At 40.4% G+C, this 20,493-nt stretch overlaps 1 protein-coding gene across 1 annotated transcript in view; it reads right to left on the bottom strand.

Moving 5' to 3' along the window:
• Nucleotides 1-20,493, bottom strand: part of DTD1 (D-aminoacyl-tRNA deacylase 1) — a gene marked incomplete at both ends in the record, with an annotated part of 166,260 nt that overhangs the window by 123,326 nt on the left and 22,441 nt on the right. Inside the window, one exon of the mRNA XM_084247853.1 lies at nucleotides 4,346-4,452. Within this exon, the coding sequence (XP_084103979.1) occupies nucleotides 4,346-4,452 (107 nt within the window). The remainder of the gene's footprint in view (nucleotides 1-4,345; nucleotides 4,453-20,493) is intronic.

Below are 20,493 nucleotides of genomic sequence, written 5' to 3'. Positions count from 1 at the left end.
ACCAGAATCATGTTCTCCCACAAAAATGCAATAGAGGAAACAGCTTCTGCCTGGGAGTTCTGCTTCCATTTCCATAGCCTATTCCCGTTGGAGGTAATGCTCTTCAGAGCAAGACATAATGCTCTTCTTCCATCTTCGCCCTGTCAGAACGAACCATGGGGCCCACACAGCAGCCTAGAGACACACTGGGCATGCCACTGATGCAGCAACGAGAAAACATGTAGAGGTCGTGGTGGCTAGTTCCAAAAGTAAGCAGAGAGCTAGTTAGGGCAGGCAAATTGCTAGTTCCCTTTACCAGTCTAGCCTTCTCCAGCAGTAGTTCTATCACCCATTAGTAGAGCTCTAGAATTCTTAAAAATAAAAATTACCTCTATTTTAATTACAAGTTTGGAAACAACAAATGAGAACGCTGCCTCCTCTCTGCATCCTCACAGGTCAACTAAAATCTACTGTCCCCAAGAAGGCCTGTACAGCTTAGCAGCCACGGTAGTGGCATTAGCCTTCTCAGCTCTCAAAACATTCATGGACATTCACAGAAACACTATTCCAAAGCACACTACACATCTTACCTCCTAGGGCTTACCTCCTAGGGCACCACAGTGAGAAAAGTCAGCAAGCTTGAATCTAGAAGTGGTGTGGATAGATGAGGAACAAGGAAACAAGCAAATAATAGCTAAGTAATTGTGCTGCTGCTGCTGAGTGCTATGAAATAATCATCAAAAACATGACAGAGTGGTTGGCAGGGGCTTACCAAGGATAGAGGAGATCAGAGGAGATGATCTCCTTGAGGAGGAGATGGTGACATTGGGATCAGAGCCCAGAGATAGAAAAGAGCTCAACCTGGTCTCAGATGGAGAGAAGGTGCGAATAGATGAAGCGTGCAGGACAGATGGCTGCAGAACAAGCTGGGAAGAGTCAGAGAAGCGTGGGCATTCAGGAGTGGTAAATGACAAGAGAGAACTTGGATTGTAATAGAAATGCATTCGGAAGACACTGAAGGGTTTTAAGGAGGACATGAAATGATGGCCGTGTGATGTCAGCTAAGTTGTTATAAACTGGTCTTTACCACTAAGCAGTCATGAACCTTCCAGGTTTATGTTGCGCTAAATCTACCCCTGGGAGCAGGATATGGGTGGCAGCCCCTCTTCCCTTCCTCATAGTGCCCAGTATATTGTGGTATACTAAAAAGATATGTGTCCTATATATACACAGATATGTACACACAAGCATACAATCACAAACACTGTTCATTTGTTCACGTGGTTGAAAGAATTTATATTTTAAAACTTGCTAAAAGAACCTCTATATTTGAACAGTTTTCACTATTAGTTAGATTATCATTGGGAAAGAAAATCCTTAGAATTTAAAACTTGGTTATAGAAATGAATGTTTATCAGTTAAAAGGATCTGGCTGCAGTCTTCCTACCAACAAAAAGGCAAGCAAATTAGCTATTTGACCAACCCCCTTCTTACTGGGGCAGAGAAGAGGCAGAGATGAGCCATAGGCAAAGGCCAGCACCCACTAAAATGAGGCCCCTTTTATGCCCACTCATTGCCACCTACTGGAGGACAGAGATCTGTGCAATGTTCTAGGGTTCTGAGTCTTCTGGGGTCAATTAACTAGTTCAAGTAACTGAAATAAACACAGGACAAATCACGGATTTGAAACAAAAGTTTCTAAAAGATTCAGAACTAAAAGACTTTATTTATAGTAATGTTAGCATGGCTAGAAGTTAAACGCCTATTTACTTTTATATTTTAAATAAGGTAGTATTAGCTAAAAGAAAGTTAAGGATCCTAAAGATGTAATGCATAATATCTTTAGGATAGTGGTAGAATAATACATAATTCTACCACTTCTAGAAAAATATTTAGAACAAAATTCTAAAATTTTTCTCCAAACAGAGTTAAAGTAAATAAAAGTACAGTGTGCAAACAAATAAAACCAAAGAGAGTAGCCCGAAGCAAGAGGAAACCTGGGAGAGAAGCATCTGGGAAAGCAAAGTTCAAGTTGGTTCAGACCCTTGAATGCCTTCCAATTGCAGACAGGTGAGTAACAGTGGCAAGCGCTGCTGAGCGGTCAAGGAAGGCGGACCTAAAATCATGGAGGTCCCTGGGCACCTTGGTGAGAGCTTCTGCAGATCACAGTGCATGCAGGAGCTAGCAAGAAGTAGAGAGATGGAGTTAGTTCTCAAGTGGAGACCCTAGGAAATATTTAAAAGCCAATAGGAATGATATAGAATGAAACAGACAGACTGACTTGACAAGAGGACAAAAGATTTAGCAGGGGCTGCTGAGACGAGTGGAAAGGAGGGCTCCACGGCCTACATCAGCCTGACTCACAGGTGCCTGTATGGTCACACAGGGCCTGCCCTTGGTTTAATGTTCTGCTGTCACCATCTTGAAATTCTTAATAATTTTTGAATAGGAGACGCTTCATATTAATTTTTCACTAGGCCTCACAAATTATGTCACCAGTCCTGTCCCAGGGGAAAGTACTGGGCTCAGCACCAGGAAGGGTGGTTCTAACTACCATGGTGGGAAGAGGAAAGGGAAAGAAAAGCTGATACCATCCCAATGACTTTTGCCCTGTGAAGCAGGAAGAAAGTCGTCGGCTATGTAAAAGCAAAAAAGCAAAAAAGGGAGAGATGCTGAAACTCCAAATAGGGTTTGGAGAAACCTGGAAGACCCCACATTTACCAAGCAGGCAGAGTTAACATCACCTGTATTAAGACAAACCAGCATCAGTGTAATCATAGAAAGCCTAGGCTGAGGAATATTCTACCAAACAGCAGACCAGTACTCTTTTTTATATATATATATTTAAATATTTTACTTTATATAATTCTTACATCTTTTTTCATCTTTGCACAATGTATGCATTTTCATTTCGGTTATATTCCCCATACAATTGCACCTCCCCCCTTATTTTGACTCTAGTCCTTCCTTTCCCCGCCCCTCCCTCTGTGTGTCTCTGGTTTATAGTTGCTTGTTGATTTTGATTTTTACTTTGTATTGATTAGTCTTTTCCTGTTTTCTATTTAGGTTTTCTAAATTCCTGCTATGAGTGAGACCATCCAGTACTCTTGAAAAATGTCCAAATCATGAAGACAAGGAAACTGTGGAGGAACTATCACAGACTGGAGAAGACTAAGGAGAAAAGACAATTAAATGCAAAGTGGGATTCCAGATTATCCTGAAATGGTAAATGGATATTAATAAAATAACTAATGAAATCTGAATAAGTTTTATAGTGCAGTTAACAGTATTATTCTCAATATCAATTTCAATGTTTTAACGCGTGTGCTATGATTACATAAAACAGGAAACTTAGGGAATGCTGGTAAAGAGTATATGGGGATTCTGATTCTTTTTCTTTTTTTAACTTTTTTGAGTCTCAAATTACTTCAAAATAAAGAGCTTAGATTTTTCATATGGACTTTTCATTTGTGATTTTTTTCAAAATGTTATCAGTAATTTCAGGAGCCTCAATTATGATCTTTGAAAGACTACCACTACTGAATCAGACATGTTCCAGCTTCTCTAGAAATCCAAAGAATCGGTAAGAAAAAGTAAGATTAGATTTCCCTTAAAAATTATGGATTTCAACAGGTCACAGAGGTTTAAATTTATCTAATGCTTCCCCAATGCCTATTGCCTCATTCACTTCACAGCACTCTAGCAAGGGGGAGAGGCAAGAATAGGAATGGCCCTTCAGTTCCCACTCCTTTACCTGCTCCTCTGTGTCTCAGTGGCTATTAAGTGGGTGCATTAATTAAAGTGCAAAAGTGAGACCAGTGTGTGTGCTAGGGCTGTGCCTGATTTCCTTTCTCTATTTTTTTCCCTCCCAACCCCTCTCCTGTCTCTTTTTTAATTAAAATTTTTGGAAAGTTTACAGAGTTGGCAGCAAACACAGTCAGACACTGCTTTAGAAAAATAAGGATTTACTGAGAGCCAAAGTGGTACATCTGAAAAAAACCACTCCAAGCAAGTCAGTCCAGGGCCCGTGAAGAGCTGTGCCGCTACTCTGCTGCCACCCAGCGGCAGAAGGGAGCGAAGGCACCTTTCCAGGGAACAGGAGCCCAAAGGAAGAACAGGGCTCTTCAAAGCACATTTTCTCTGGAATTCAAAGTCAGGACAAGGCAAAAGTGACTTCTGTCCCAACCTGCAGCAGGACTGAAGAGATACACCATAAATGTATCCTTGGAAAGGGATGCATTAAAATAAATACCAAGTTACTGACAATGAAGTATTGTCTGCACCTCAGAATGAGCATTGCTCCAATGACTAAATCCACACCAAAAGATGTTACTGGCACAGACTCAACACTTGACTCTGAGATTACCTGCTTGGGTTCAGTGGTAGCAGCACCAGGAGCCGGGGATTCCAGAACGATGGTCACAGGCCCATCGTTCTCAATATGGACTTGCATGTAGGCACCGAATTTGCCATCTGAAAGATGTAACAAAAGATCAGTCTCAAGAGATGGAGACTCAGATTACCATCTGAAAAGCACACGTAGGTCAATGCAATTAAAAACCGGGAGTAGGACTGGCCCACCCAGTTCAAGTTGAAAAAAACCCTGAAACTCTGGAATTTCACTTTGGGGAGTCTACTCTAAAAGAAAAGTTCAAGGGTGATCTCTCTAGCACTTAATTTCTTAACAGAAAACTATGCAGCAGACACATCCATTAACATAGCAAATCTTGAAAAACATAAAGTGATCTTTAAAAAGTAACTTGGGGCCTTCCTGGTGGCACAAGGGATTAAGACGCAACCTATGAAGCTATCCCCAGCCACTGCAGCACGCACGTATTCAATCCTCGGCCAGGGAGCTACCCACATGGGGCTCAGACCTCTCCTGACTCACCTGCTGTTCCCCTCAGCAGTGTATTTCAGTCAATCTGCCTATTCTGTTCCCCACTGTCTCTGGTGAATCCTCTCACCCCCACCACACACACACCTCTGACCTGTACCCCAGTTCTTGTATACATAAATAAATCTTTTTTAAAAAATAAATAAAAAGTAACATGCAATAAGGACACATTATTATGATATCATTTATATTACCATTTATGTGATATTTATTAATGCCCAAAACAAGTTATTTAATAACACATTTATGTAGCCAGATAAATGTTAAAAAAAAAAATCATGGACAAGAGAAATGATTGTAGAGCCTCCCTGGTGGCGCAAGGGGTTAAGCACCCACTATGAAGCAATTTGCAGCCTCTGCAACATGAGTTCAATCCCTGGCCAGCCAGGGAGCAACCTCTCCTGTCTCGCCCACTGCTCCCCTCAGCAGTGTATTTCAGTAAGTCTGCCTGTTCTGTTCCCCGTTCTGTCTCTGGTGAATCCTCTCACCCCTCATATCTCTGGCCTGTACCCCGGCTCTTGTATACATAAATAAATAAATCTTTAAAAAAAAGAGAGAGATGATTATAAACATGGGTTAGTAGCAACAATCATACTGAAGAAAAGCAGCAGGTGTTAGGATCTGAAAGTGAGACGTGAAGTAAATGTGACCAACTGGGTAGCAAGTACACTAGTTTCTATTTTCTGTATCTTTCATAATTTAAATTTTAAAACAAATTAAATATAGAGGAAAAGAAAGCTTAGACAGCCCCCAGCAAATGATCTCTTAAGTTTCCCTGTAACTGGCTCACAGGCCCACACATATGTAAGGTGAGGCAAAAGGACCTGCTTCCTCACAGTGAGATCAACCTACACAAGGCACTGGAGCCCAAGGAGGCAGCTTGCTCCTCATAGGACAGAGCTACCCAGAACTGGGGGCCCAGTGCTAAGAGTCATTCATTCCCTCCCCCACCCTACATTATCCCCCAGCCCCAGCAAAGAAGCAGAACCTGGAAGATGCCTTGTCAAACTAGCACAGGCTGCCCCAGAAAACAGTCCATTGCTATGTCCTGTTTCAAACTTTCTGTTTCAAAGGTCACACAATTGTATCTGATCAATGACCAATGTTGAATTACATTTACAGAGAAAGGTAAGAATACGCTTTGAAAGATGACACTGTGGAATATCAGCAAGTCGACTGCATCCTTCCAAGCACCTCTGTTCAGCACCAGGCGTAAACACTGCTGATGACACATACCAATATTTATTTAAGGGAACACAGTGTTCCTGACAAGTAGGAGAGTGACTTGTACACCATCCCTGATAAACCCCAAAATAAGAGTTGGCTTCACGAAGTAAAAATCATGAATTCTCAGAAACTGAGAATCATCAGAACTCTTCTGTTCTACACACCCTCACCCCCAACCCCTACTGTTAAGGAGCAAAGAGTATTTGAAAATCCCTCACCACTTGCCACTCACAGCAATCATGTGCCAGGCATGGTACTAGAGACGAAAGACCCAGCTGTACAAATAGCCCCAGTGTTCATGAACCCCATAGTCAAGTGGGGGGAGAGGGGCATATGGACATGACAGTGCTGAAGCATCATGAAGACCGTGAGGGACTCTGGCCCTGGAGGCCAAAGAAGGATCAGAGTCCCTACCTCAGGAGTTGGGAAGGAAATCAGAAAGATTTCTTGCAGAAGGCTACACAGGGTGAAGGGCAACAAGGACTGCGGCTGACAGAGAAGGCTAAGACCAGCACCAAACTAGTTCTGAGACCTCAGACAAGTTTCTTAGTCACCCAATGGCTCCATTTCTTGACTGCATCACAGGGATACTAACAAGAATACCTAATTTTCACTATTGGTGAAAATTCAATGGGACATGCATGCATAAGCCTGGGATGGTAGCTAGCAATGGTGTGTGCAAAATCAGTGTTTGCTGTTACAATTACAAAAGGTCAACAGACTGCACACAACTAGACAATGTTTCCTGAACTGTGTGCTGTCCTGTTTTCCTTAAATAAAGAATGTTTGGAGAATCATAATGCATATTAGTACATAACAAACTTAAGACATCTGTGAGGATGGAAACTTTTTAGGTTCTTTACTCTGGTGATCCCCAAACTCTCCTAGGCAGGGAACTTGTCTATCACATAGAACATCCTTTGCAGTACAGACTCCCTTCTGGGAGAAGACAAGGAGGACAAAAGCAGTGAATGGATACCCAGCCCAGGTCAAGCCAGCTTAGACCCCGAAGCCCCTCTGACTCCTTCCTTGGACAGAGGCTCTACTCTGGAATCTCGAACACCAGAACCCCACAGTGTGAGGTGACCTCCATAAGCCTCTGTGGCTACCACCATACCACCCAATTTCAACCTCTGATTCTCCCCCACCTGGTATCACTCCCACCAATGAGCCTTAGCCTCACGGAGGAGCTTAGCAAAATGCCACACCAACTGTTAGTTTCTTTAGCCCACAGACAATAGCACTGGAAACTGTATTAGAAGCACCCAAGCTGTTCACCATTTTTACAGGCAAGATTAATCTAGTTCCTGGGTAGTGGAACATGCTCAAATAATGGTGACTTCCCTTGCCCTCCTATCAGATTAAAGTGGCAGTTCAAAATCTACACAGCCGTTGTTTTATCCATGTCAGACTAGCTAAAAAGATATCAGCTGGAAAGGAAATCATGTGTTTAATTGCATGCTAAAATTATGGCTACAATTAGTAGCAAATTTCAGCCTTTGCACTCCTCAGGGAAGCCAAAGGCAGACTCAGGAGGAAAGAAATTATTTCCGACCTTGAATTTCTGTTGCCAGGATATACCACATATACTTCACCATGTTTATTATTCCAAGTAGCAAGAAATTTATTTTCTTTTCCGGTTTTCTTTAGTTAAGAAAAGAACTATTATCTGAATTTCCATGTGCACAGACAATAAATCCAAAGACCTGTCTTAAAATGGTAACATTTTTTTTTCCAGTCCAGATCAAAGAGTAAAGCCCCCAAGAAAATTATATTAGCCAGGTAAAATAAAAACATTTTTAAGAATAACTTAAAAGAAAACAACATATCTGCAAAACCACATCTGTGCTTCAATGGTGATATAATCAAGAATTCTTAAATGTGAGTCCCAGGGTTCTAGCCAGAGCTGGAGAAGCATGTGGCAGACATTTCTGTGCCACAAGTTTCCAGCAGAAAAACCCAACTAGAGCCAAACCCACAGAGACCTGGTGTCCAGCAGCAGCTGTCCAAAGCTCCTATCAGCCCCAAACAGCACCTCACTTACCTTCAAACAGAGAATTCCCACCCCACCTCTGTGCCTGAATGGTTGAGGTGACAGTAGAACAGTCACCCTGGTGTGTAAAAGGGTAAGTACAGGCAGGGCACCCAGCCTGGCAGTAAGTGCATAGGAAATCTGAATCATCACTGTCCATGATAGCAAGTGGACCAATAAGGGGGAAGGGGTAAGAAGAGGCAATGGAAAACCATACTGGAAAACTCTGCTATTGAAAAATGGGGAAAACAAAAGGTTCTCTGCTCTCTGGACCTGGCCCTGCACAGCCATGATCAGGCTGGGCTTGGCCTACCTCTGGGACCAGTCCTGGACACTGAGCACATCCCTAAAGGTGGCTCCCTCTGCCATCAAGGAGGCATCCTCAACACTCAGGCTTCTTCTTTGCTCTACTTTCAATCTATTCAGAGCCAGGACAGGCAGGGAACAGGATGTTACTGATGGAGACACCAACAGGAGGTGTATAGGTTGGGAACACTGAGATATCAAATGGGTATGTGGAACTGGGGGCCTCAAAATAATCATGTGGTGAGGTCAGGAACACAACAGCTGGAGGAGTTTGGTCTTGACACACAGGCTTGCATCTCACCCATAAGTCCATGAGCATGTGACCCTGGTATGCTTCAGGCACTATGGTAACCCTGTCTATGAGTGCAGATAGGTAGAGTGCTACCAGCACCTACCTCCCCAGAGGACATGGCTCATGTGGGGTGCCACTGTGGGGCAAGGATTCCAATAATAGTTGATGTGGTTCAAAGAGATCTGGAAAGCAGAGGCAAGTGCTCTAGAGTCATCAGCAAAGACCAGCAGCTCAAGGAATGGCATCCCCTAAGTTATATGTACCGTTTTCTCTGATTGTGGGAGAAAGGGTACACTATAGGCCTGTTAGGCCCTGGCAGCCAAGTTTCTCAAATTGTGGGGTCACAATTAAAACCACTGCCTAATTCAATTCCACATTTAGGGACATGGAGGGAGCTGAAATGGTAATTCCTGCAATCGTGTGGCTTCTCCCCAGGTTCACACTGACCCATACAAGTAGTCACTGCTGGGCTCTACACTGGTTCAGTCCATTGGAGGGAGACACCACCTCTGGGCAGCAGATCTCAGAATAGGACTCTGGCAAGAGGTAACAGGGGACGGTCAGCTTTGTGATCTAGCACTCACAGGAGAATGGGGGCAACTGTTACCAAAAGGGGCCATCCCAACTCCAAAACAAAGAGTTAACAAAAAAAAACCACAATAGCTTCCAGGGAAAATGTTTATAACCAAACAAACCTTGCACTGGGAGGTTAGTCTTCAAGACACTGGTGTAGCCCTTCCTACATAACAGGGAGACTCAAGACAAAGTATTCTCTGACCATCAGCTTTGCTCAAATAGCTCTGGGCTCTGCTGGGGTTTGTGGCATCAGTCTTCCTGGGAAACTGCATCAAAGGCTACCTGGTCTTCTCATGGACGTGTATGAGCCTGTGGGGGGACAGTGCTCAGGCCCCAGGGTACCAAGGTGGACACCTGTATGACACAGCTCAGGTATGGCTGTTGAAAGATCCTGAACCCACAGGGCCTGGACAATCCTCCACTGTGAGTAACAGAAAAAGAAATCAGGAAGGGAAGCTTCTGAGTTCATCAGGCCATAGGATTAGATTTAGGACCTTTTTTATTTTCTTCACTCTCTAACTCCTTTGGGGTTATGTAGCTATCTCCCCACAGTCCTGCATGTCTTCCTCACTGGTCCTTTTAGATTTCCTTTCAATATTTATCTGTCAAATTCCACCAGGAACAACTAAGAGGTCAATCATAGCTTTGTGCTTTTTTCCCACCACCATCCTTTATATCCCATTTGCCCTACCACTCCCTTGACATTAGAGTCCTCATAGCATTTACTAACGTCCACTAGTTTTTGCTAGTATTTTACTTTATCAAATCATGTGTCATGTAAATGTCCAGTCATCTGTCATTTTGACTTGCTTTACTACAAAAATTTCCCCTGAACTCCCTCCATTTTGCTATAAATGGCTGCATATCCTCTTTCTCTACGGCTGAATAACATTCCATTGTGTGGATAGACCACATCTTCTTAATCCAATGTCTACCAATGGACATTTATTTTGTTCTTTTTTATATATTTTATATATATTTTACATCATTCTTGATTTTGTACAATGCATGTTTTCTCCTCTCAGTATAGTCCCTGTGAAATTCCCACCACCAATGCACCAGTGTCCCATCACCACAGTCCCTTTATGCTCTTCCCACCCGTTTTCATCCATCTCCCTCCTCCTCCTCTGCAGAATGTCTGTGATTTAAATTTTCCTGTTGATTTTTGATTTTTAATTTATTATAATTACTTTTCCCCCCTGATCCCTTATATGTTTCTTCTACATTTCTGTTTCCTTTTGACTTATTTCACTGAACATAATTCCTTCCAGCTCCATCCATGTTGCTGTGAATGGCATGAGTTTATTTTTTTTTTTGATTGCTGAATAATATTCTAAACCTATGGACACTTAGACTGCTTCCATGCCCTAACTATTATAAACAAACACTGCAGAGCATATCGATTTTTTGTGGCATTGATAGTTTCATGATCTTTTATTAGATGCTCAAGAGTAGGAATGCTAGGTCATATGGAATTTCCATTTTTAGTTTTTTAAAAATAAATCAAGATTGCTTTCCATTATGGCTACACTGATTTACATTCCCACCAATAGTGTAACAGGGCTCCTCTTTCTCCACATCCTCTCTAGCATTTATTGTTGGGGGTCTTTCTAGTATGTGCCATTCTCATGGGCATGAGATCGTATCTCATTGTGGTTAATCTGCAACTCTCTTACTGGAAGTAACGATGAACATTTTTTCATATATCTATTGGCCTTCTGAATATCCTCTGGTGAACTGTTACTATCTGCTGCCCATTTATTAATTAGTTTGCTTTCCTATTGTTGATTATTTCAGACTTTAATTCCTTTGCACTTGGAAGCCTTTAGACTTGAATATAATGTAGAATATAAACTTGACCTATAATTTTACCCTGAGACTATGAGAGTTTATATTTAAATTCAGTATATCTCCATGTTATGTTTTTAAAGATTTATTTATTGATACAAGAACCAGGGTACAGGCCAGATATGTGGGAGGGTGAGAGGATTCACCAGAGACAGAGTTGGGAACAGAACAGGCAGACTGAAGAAATACACTGCTGAGGGGAGCAGCGGGCGAGACAGGAGAGGTCTGCCGTGCCATATGGGACCCTCGCCGGCCGGCTGGGACAGAACCAGCGCTGCAGAGGCTGGGGACAGCTTCACAGCACTGTGCTCAACCGCCTGCACCACCAGGGGACACCCGTATTTCCATGTTATTGATATTACTATAAGTTTCTTATGTATTTTATTTTGGTGTATATTAATAGTGTCACTTAACTTCACAGAAAAACCTCTACTGAGCTGGGCTGAGTGGTGTGGCCAGACACAATTTGGGACATGGATTAGGGAATAAGTCTTCACCTTGGGAAGACTTGTAAATGTCCAGTCATCTGTCATTTTGACTGGCATTTGGTCCTGGCATTGCTTTATTGCAGGGTTCTGACCCAGTCTGGAACCTCTGGGGACAAAAGACATAGTACGAACAGCCTCAGAGGAATTCAAAGGTGAACTCAAAGAACAGATTCTGTAAAGTCTGACCCTCCCCTGAGCAGAAAGCCCCCACAGCCAGAGAAACCTCTTTTAGAACCACCCACCATCAGTCCCAGGGGCAGAGCAACAGTCTTCAAGTAGCACATACTCACGTCTCTGTACCTATTTATGTACATGAGTGTTCCTGTAATTATCGTTGAGAAGACAAAGTGATCCTTAAAAGTTTTCTAAACATGAAAGCATATGATTACATGAGGATAAACTTCTATATGGGAAGTGGCTGGCTCAGGCCGCTACGTTAGGAACAGCCTGAAGGGAAGCCACACTTAGAGGCTATCATGACAACTCAGGTGAGAGATGGTGACAGTCTGCCCAGGATAGGTACAGTATAAATAGCTGCTGGATATGTGCTCAGCAAAAGTAAGGTAAATAGATTTGCAAATAGACCAGATGTGGCAGAACAGGAATAAGCAAAACTCTAAAGTTTTGGAGCTTAAATGTATATTTATTAGAAAATAAATTGAAATAAATAAATTAAATTAAATGGGAAAAAACACAAAAACAAAATAAACTACACACACACACACACACACACAAAGTGTATAGAATGAAAAAAAGATTAAAGGAAAATACTAAACAAAACATATAACTAGACTTGGTGAATTAAGAATTCGTTTTCTGGAAAAAAAAAAAACTAAAAACTCTGACTGAGAAAAAAGGAGGGGGCAGGGTATATAACTAAACCACAATGAGAATAAAGGTTATGACTCTAGATACAGAAATCTTTCTAAACCACAAAGAAATCCATAAACTTTCTTCCAATACATTTGAAATTCAAGTTGGAAAGGAGACACAAGCAAAATTAACTGTCTACAGGGCCCGAGGGAAACATAACCAGGGCCATGACCCAGAAAGGTCACCCAAAGGGGTGTACTGGCAAGTTCTATAAAAACAAATGATTCCTATTATTTAAATTGGTCTAGAAAATGATCAAAAGCTTTCCATTTTATTCTTCAAGACTAATATTACCCTAATATTAAAACTGGACTTGAATATTAAAAAGAGAAAATAGGTCAATTTCACCTTTAAACACATGCTTGGGAAATCTTTTACAGGGGTACATTAGAACACTATGCAGTAGTCAATAAAGGTTAAATCAGCACTGTTCAAGATTAAGAAATGCATTCTAGTGAATACTTAGAGAAAGGAACACTGGAGAAAATCAACTACCCTTCCCATTTAAAACTGAAACTTGTACTTAGCAAGGAAGGCTCGTTTCTTTTTAACTTTAAAAAGACCATGTAATTGAGCTAAGAACTGACTTAGCTGAGGCATGGAGCCATTGCCTAGAGAAGTTATGATGGAGGAGTAGGGGCAAAAGGTATTTTTTTTAAAAGGGCAGATTTATTTTTTTTAAGATTTATTTATTTATGCATACAAGAACTGGGGTAGAGGCCAGAGGTATGGGGGGGGGGCGTGGTGAGAGGATTCACCAGAGAGAGAGTGGGGAACAGAATAGGCAGAACTGACTGAAGTATACTTCTGAGGGGAGCAGTGGGTAAGCCAGGAGAGATCTGCTGTGCCATGTGGGTAGCTCCCTGGCTGAGGATAGAACTGGTGCCGTAGAGGCTGTGGATAGCTTCATAGGCTGCGTCTTAACCCCTTGAGCCACCAGGGAGGCCCAGGGGCAAAAGGTTTACTGAAGTGGATTTATGAGATAATGAGAGGAGAGGAATTGGAGACAGTGCATACAAACAACTATTTCAGAGAATATGCAGTAAAATGGGGAAGTAGTTGAAAATGACATTAATAGAAGTTATCTCCAAGATGAGAGAACTAACCGCATGTCTGCAAGCTGGTGGGAATGATTCAGAAGAGAAAGAGCAATATCTGACTTAGAAGATGGAAAATAGTGGCAGGAAGATTGTTCCTAATTAAGAAAGAGCACAAAAGATTTGGTGAGCAGCAGCAGGGTCAGATGCTGTGACAGGAAGAAAGCCAGTTCCTGGTGCAAATGCTGGCAGGCATTTGCTGAGAGCTTCCATCTCCTCAGGAAAATGGGAGGGAAGCTCAATAGTTAAGGTGAGGATGGAAGTTAGAACAGCAGAGTGAATGAACGTCAAATGTAACACAATTGCCGGACACACTTGCAGGTCAAGAGGAAGAACGTGAGTCCTATAAACATGACAAACGTTTTCTCCAACTACATTAAGTTGCACAAGCACAGGCAGGCAGAGGGCTGGCATTAACCAGTTTGGAGTTTTGCCAAGCAAGACCAACACACCATAAAATGGTCAAGGTTAGAGAGGCGATAAACTAGAAGGTGTTTGTCATTATGAACCACAGGATTTATGGATTAGTAGATACAATGCAATCTAAACAAAAATAACACAGATTATTTACTATAATCAGACAAGTTGACTTCAAAATTCATACAAAAAAAAATACTAGTTAATAGTAGCTATGAAAATTCCAAAGATCGATGCAGGAAAAACTCATTTTACCAGACAGGGAGGCATAATAAAAAACCGTCAATAACAGGGGCCTCCCTGGTGGCACAAGGTGTTAAGTCTCAGCACTACGAAGCTATCCACAGCCACTGAAACACAAGTTCATTCCCTGGCCAGGGAGCTGACACGTGGCACATCAGTCCTCTCCTGTGTAGACCATTGCTCCCCTCAGCAGTGTATTTCAGTCAATCCACCTGTTCTGCTCCCCACTCCATCTCTGGTGAATCCTCTCACCACCACCCCACCCCACCTCTGGCCTACACCCCAGCTCTTGTATGCATAAATAAATAAATCTTTTAAAAAAAATCTTCAATAACTAAAATAGTGTGTCTTTAGCATACATACAGACAAAAACAACAGAATGTTGTTTTTACAAAATTTTAAAGTCCATAAATACATACAAGAATTTAATATGAGATAAAACCTGAATCTCAAACTAGTGGAGGTAAAAATGACTCTTTAGGGCCTCCCAGGTGGCGCAGCGGTTGAGCGCTGGGTTGCGAAGCTGCCCGCGGCCTCTGCGGCCCTGGTTCGATCCCCGGCTGCTCCCCGGCCACCGGAGGAGGGTCCCACATGGTGCGCAGACCTCTCCTGCCGCCCAATGCTCCCCTTAGCAGTGTACTTCGGTCCTTCTGCCTGTTCTGCTCCCTGCTCTGGCTCTGGTGAATTCTCCCACCCTCCCGGCTTCTGACTGTACCCAGTGCATGTGTGAACCAAAAAACAAACAAATAGATAAATAAACAAGACATGCCTCTAGAAAATTAATAAAAAAAAAATGACTCTTTAAATAAATGATTTGGGGAAACATTTAGTAACCACCTGAAAAATAGATACCTTTTTAAAAAAAATTTTTAGACAATATATGATTTCACCCGTCAGGTGTGGTCACCATAGTTCTCCCACCACCAAAGCACCACATTCCATCATTACTTTGTGCTCTCCCCACCATGTTGTCACCCCTCTTCACACCCTCACTTCCTCCCCTAATGGATGCCTCAAGGTTTGTATTTGTCTGACTCTGTTTGGTTTTTCTATATTCCACATATAAGTAAAAACATCAGATATTTATCTTTTTCCTTCTGACTTATTTCACTCAGCATCAACCCTTCCAGCTCCATCCATGTTGCTGCAAATGGCATGAGTTTATCTTTTTTTGATTGCTGAGTAGTATGTCATTGTGTATGTATACCACATCTTCTTAATCCATTCATTTGTTTTGGGGCATTTAGCTCATTTCCATACATTGACTATTGTAAATAGTGCTGTAATAAACATAAGAGTGCAGGGTTCTTTTCAAAGTAGCATCTTTGTGTCCTTTGGGTAGATTCCTAGGAGTGGAATAGTTGGGTCATATGGCAGATCCATTTCTAGTGTTTTGAGGAAACTCCACAGTTTTCAATATGGGCTGGACTAGTTTATATTGCCCTTGTAGTAGAAGAGGGTTCATTTTTCTCCACATCCTCATCAGCACTTACTGATTCTGGTTTGTTTGTTTTTTTAAATATGGTTCATTCTCTAGGTGTGAGGTGGTATCTCATTGTGTTTGTGATTTGCATTTCCCTGATAACAAGTAATGAACATTTTTCATATGCCTGTTGGCCGTTCGCATTTTTTCTTTGGAGAAGTGCTTATTTAACTCTTCTTTTCATTTTTGGATGAAGTTGTTTAATTTGTTTTGTTGAAGTTGTTTAATTTGTTTTTGAAGTTGTTTAATTTGGTATGAGCACCTTATAGATTTTTGACATCACCCCATAATCAGATGTATGGTATACAAAATATTCTCTCCCATTCAGTGGGGTGTCTCTTTGTTTTGGCTATTTCTCTTTTGCTATACAAAAGCTTTTTAGTTTGATACAGTCCTACTTATTTATATTCACCTTTGTTTTCCTTGCTTCTGGAGATGAGTTCTCAAAGGTGTTTCTGAAGTTTATGTAATGGAGTGTTTTGTCTATATATTTTATTTCTCTATTTATTTTATTTCCAATCTTATATCCAATTCTTTTATCCATTTTGAGTAGATTTCTGTGCATGATGTGGGAGAGTAGTCTAGTTTCATTCTTTTGTATGCAGCAGCCCAATTTTCCCAGCACCATCTGTTGAAGAGATTTTCTTTATTCCACTACCTCATACCATACATTAAAATCAATTCAAAATGGATTAAACACTTGAATGTTTACCTGAACCATAAAATACATAGAAGAAAACATAGGTGGTAAGTTCTTTGATATCAGCCTTAGTGATGACTTTGTGGACTCATCTCCAATTGCAAGAGAAACAATATAAACAAATGGATGTACATCAACAACAAAGGTTCTGCACAACAGGACAAACTATCATTAAAATAAAAAGGCAGTGTATTGAATGGAGAAGATATCTGCAAACCACGTATCAGACAAGGGGTTAATACCCAAAATATAGAAACAATTAAACAACAACAACAAAAAATACAACCCAATTAGAAAATGGACAGAGGATCTAAGTAGGCATTTCATCAAAGAAAACATAAATGGCCACCAGATATATGAAAAGAAATACTACATCGCTTATCATTAGGAAAATTCAAATCAAACCACAGTGAGACTTCACCTTACACTGTTTAGGATGGCTATTATCAAAAAGTCAAAGAAAAATAAGTGCTGGTGAGGACTGGTAGAAAAGAACCCTAAGCACTTTTGGTGGGAATGTACATTGGTGTAGTCACTATGGAAAATAGTACAGAGATTTCTCAAAAAGGTGAAATAAAACTACACATGATCCAATAATTCTACTTCTGGGTATTTACCTGAAGAATATGAAAACACTAATTCAAAAAGATATATACACCCCTATTTTCAGTGCAGCATTATTCACATAGCCATGAAATGAAAACAACCTAAGTGCTGACACAGATGAATGGATTAATTGATTAAGATTATGTGATATGATACATACTAAATATCATTCAGCCATTTAAAAGGTGAAATCTTGCCATTTTCAACAACATGGGTGAAGCTTGAGGGTATTATTCTGAGTGAAATAAACCAGGAGAAAAAAAATATGATATGATTTCACTCATTTGTAGAACAGAAAGGGAACAAAAGTAAGGGAATAAACAAACAAAAAAAACCCTTACACGCTGACTGAAAAATGGTGGTTACCAGAGGGGAAGGTGTAGAGAGAGAAGCAGCATAGGGAACTGATTGCTTGGTGGTGGATAGTGACAGGATATTTGGAGGTGGGTATGGAGTGATACATGTAGTTGCTGATGTGAGAAACTGTATGTCTAAAACATACACTGTTGCAAACTAATGTCACCACATGAAAAGAAAATGGGAGAAAAACAGATCAAAGACCTAAATATAAGGGTTAAAACTATAAAACCCTGGGGGGCACAAGGGGTTAACTCTGGTGGTGCAAGGGGTTAAGCACCACACTATGAAGCAATCCACAGCCTCTGCAGCAAGAGTTCGATCCCCAGCCAGCCAGGAAGTAACCCACAAGGCAAAGCAGACCTCTCCTGTCTCACCTGCTGTTCCCCTCAGCAGTGTATTTCAGTCAGTCTGCCTATTCTGCTCCCCACTCCGTCTCTGGTGAATCCTCTCACCCCCCACATCTCTGGCCTGTACCCCAGCTCTTGTATGCATAAATAAACAAATCTTAAAAAAAAGACTATAAAACTCTGAGCAGAAAACATATGGTTAATATCCATGAGAATGCATTTTGGCATGAGAATGCATTTTCTTAGATATAACACCAAAACAAAAGCAAGAAAAGAAAGATAAAACTGACTTAATCAGTATTAAAAACTTTGCATGTCACACAGAACTCACAAGACTCAACAAAAACAAAGTAAGCAATCCAGTCAAGAAATGGGCAGAAGAACTTAAAAGACATTTCTCCAAAGAGGAAACGCAAATGGCCAACAGGCATATGAAAAAATGTTCAACATCCCTTATCATTGGGGAAATGCAAATCAAAACCACACTGAGATAAAACCTTACACCAGTAAGAATGGCACATATCAAAAAAACTAGCAACAACAAATGTTGGTGAGGATGTGGTGAAAAAGGAACTCTCCTACACTGCTGGTGGGAGTGCAAACTGGTCCAACCACTATGGAAAGCTGTCTGGAGGTTCCTCAGTCTGCTAAAAATGGAGCTACCATATGACCCAGCAATACCACTCCTAGGGATCTACCCAAAGGACACAAACACATTGATTCAAAAGAACACCTGTACCCCTATGTTTATTGCAGCACTATTTATAATAGGTAAAACCTGGAAACAACCCAAATGCTCAAAAATAGATGATTGGATCAAGAAGATATGTATACACAATGGAATATTATTCAGCAATCAAAAAAAGATAAACTCATGCCATTTGCCACAACGTGGATGGAGCTAGAAGGAATTATGATCAGTGAAATAAGCCAGAAGGAAAAGAAAAATACTGGATGGTTTCACTTATAGGAGGAATATAGGGGAACCAAATAAGACATCAGTGTAAAAAAATAATAACAATACAAAACATAACAAAGCAAAAACAGATAATTACAAATCATAGACATCCGGCAGGGGAGGAGGCAGGAGAGGGATCAGAGGGAGGGAGGGAGGAGCACAGGGGACTGTGGTGATGGTTCACAGATGCATTGGTAAAGGAATTTCTATGGGGACTCTACCTAGGGGGAGGGGGAAGCAAATATTGTTTTAAAATGAACAATGATGTAAAAAATAAAATATTTAAAAATAAAATAAAATACAGATCCTTACTCTTGGGGGAAAAAAATAAAAACTTCATATATCAAAGGACATTATCAAGAAGGTGAAAGGATAACCCACAGAAGGAAAGTAAATATTTGCAAATCACACATTCCAGTAAGGGTCTGGTATCCAGAATTTATAAACTGCTTACAACTCAAAAACAAAAAGAGAAACAACTCAATTTTAAAATGAGAGAAGAATTTGAATAACAACTTCTCCAAAGAAGATATACATACAAAAAGCACATGAAAAGATGCCCAATATCATTAGTCATCAATCAAAACCATGATGATGCACACTTTACACCCACTAGAATGGTTATGATCAAAATAGAAAATGAAAAAAAAACCACCATTAACAAGGAGGCAGAGAAATTAGAATCTTCAGATATTGCTGGTGGGAATGTCCAGTTCCTGGGGTAAACAATTTGGCAGTACCTTAATAAGTTAAGCATAAAATTATATTATATATGATTCAACAATTTCTTTCTTGAGTATATAGTCAAAAGAACTGAAAACAGGTGTTCAAACAAAAACTTGTGCATGTATGTTCATAGCAGCCCTGTTGATAACAACCAAAAAGCTAAAAGCAACCCAAATGTTGAGCAATGGTTTATGGATAAACAAACCATGATATATTCTTGCAATGGAATATTACTCATAAAAAGAAATAAAGTGCTTATATATGCTACAACATGGATGAAACTTGAACATATCATGCTAAATGAAAGAAGCTGGACTCAAATGGCTAATACTGTATAATTTCATTTATATAAAACATCCAGAATAGGCAAATCCATAGATGTCAAAAATAGACTAGTGGTTGTGGCTGCCAGGGGCTGGAGAGAAGAAGGGACACATGCCAAGGAGGGAGGTGGGATGTGACTGAGTACCTGGTTTCCTTTTAGGATAATGAAAATGTTTTGGAGCTGTATGGCAATGATGGCTGCAGAGTATTGTGAATATACTAATGTCATTGAATTCTACACTTTAAAATGGTTAATTTTATGTGTATTTTACCAAATAAAAAATAATGTTCTCTTTTTTAAAAAAAATAGAAATAAAAAAGACTTATTTTAGAACAAATAAATACTAGAATTAAAAAATAAGTCATTTCCTTAACTTTAGACTGAACATACTCAAAGAAAGAATTAGTACACTGGAGGATTCACTCAGGAATCCTACAGCAAAAAAGAAAGCAAGTAAAACACTATACTACTTACACTATTTATTTACTTAATGAACCTTTGAAGAAAGTTAAAAGAGATTCAACTGTTTAATATTTCTGAATTTATAGACCCTGAATGAATAAACTTTTGAACTCTTTCCATTTCTCCTACTTAGAGATTCATGATTTTTCTTTCATTCTGAGTCATTGCATATCCTTGGGTTGCTGACAAGAGTGTTCCACCTACACATTCTATGCATATTCTTTTTTTAAAACTGCCTTTATTTCTTCAAT

Source organism: Talpa europaea (genome assembly GCF_964194135.1).
Source record: "Talpa europaea genome assembly, chromosome: 11".
Lineage (NCBI taxonomy): Eukaryota > Metazoa > Chordata > Mammalia > Eulipotyphla > Talpidae > Talpa > Talpa europaea.
The sequence above is the reverse complement of the archived record's forward strand: the minus strand, read 5'-3'. Positions and strand labels throughout refer to the sequence as shown.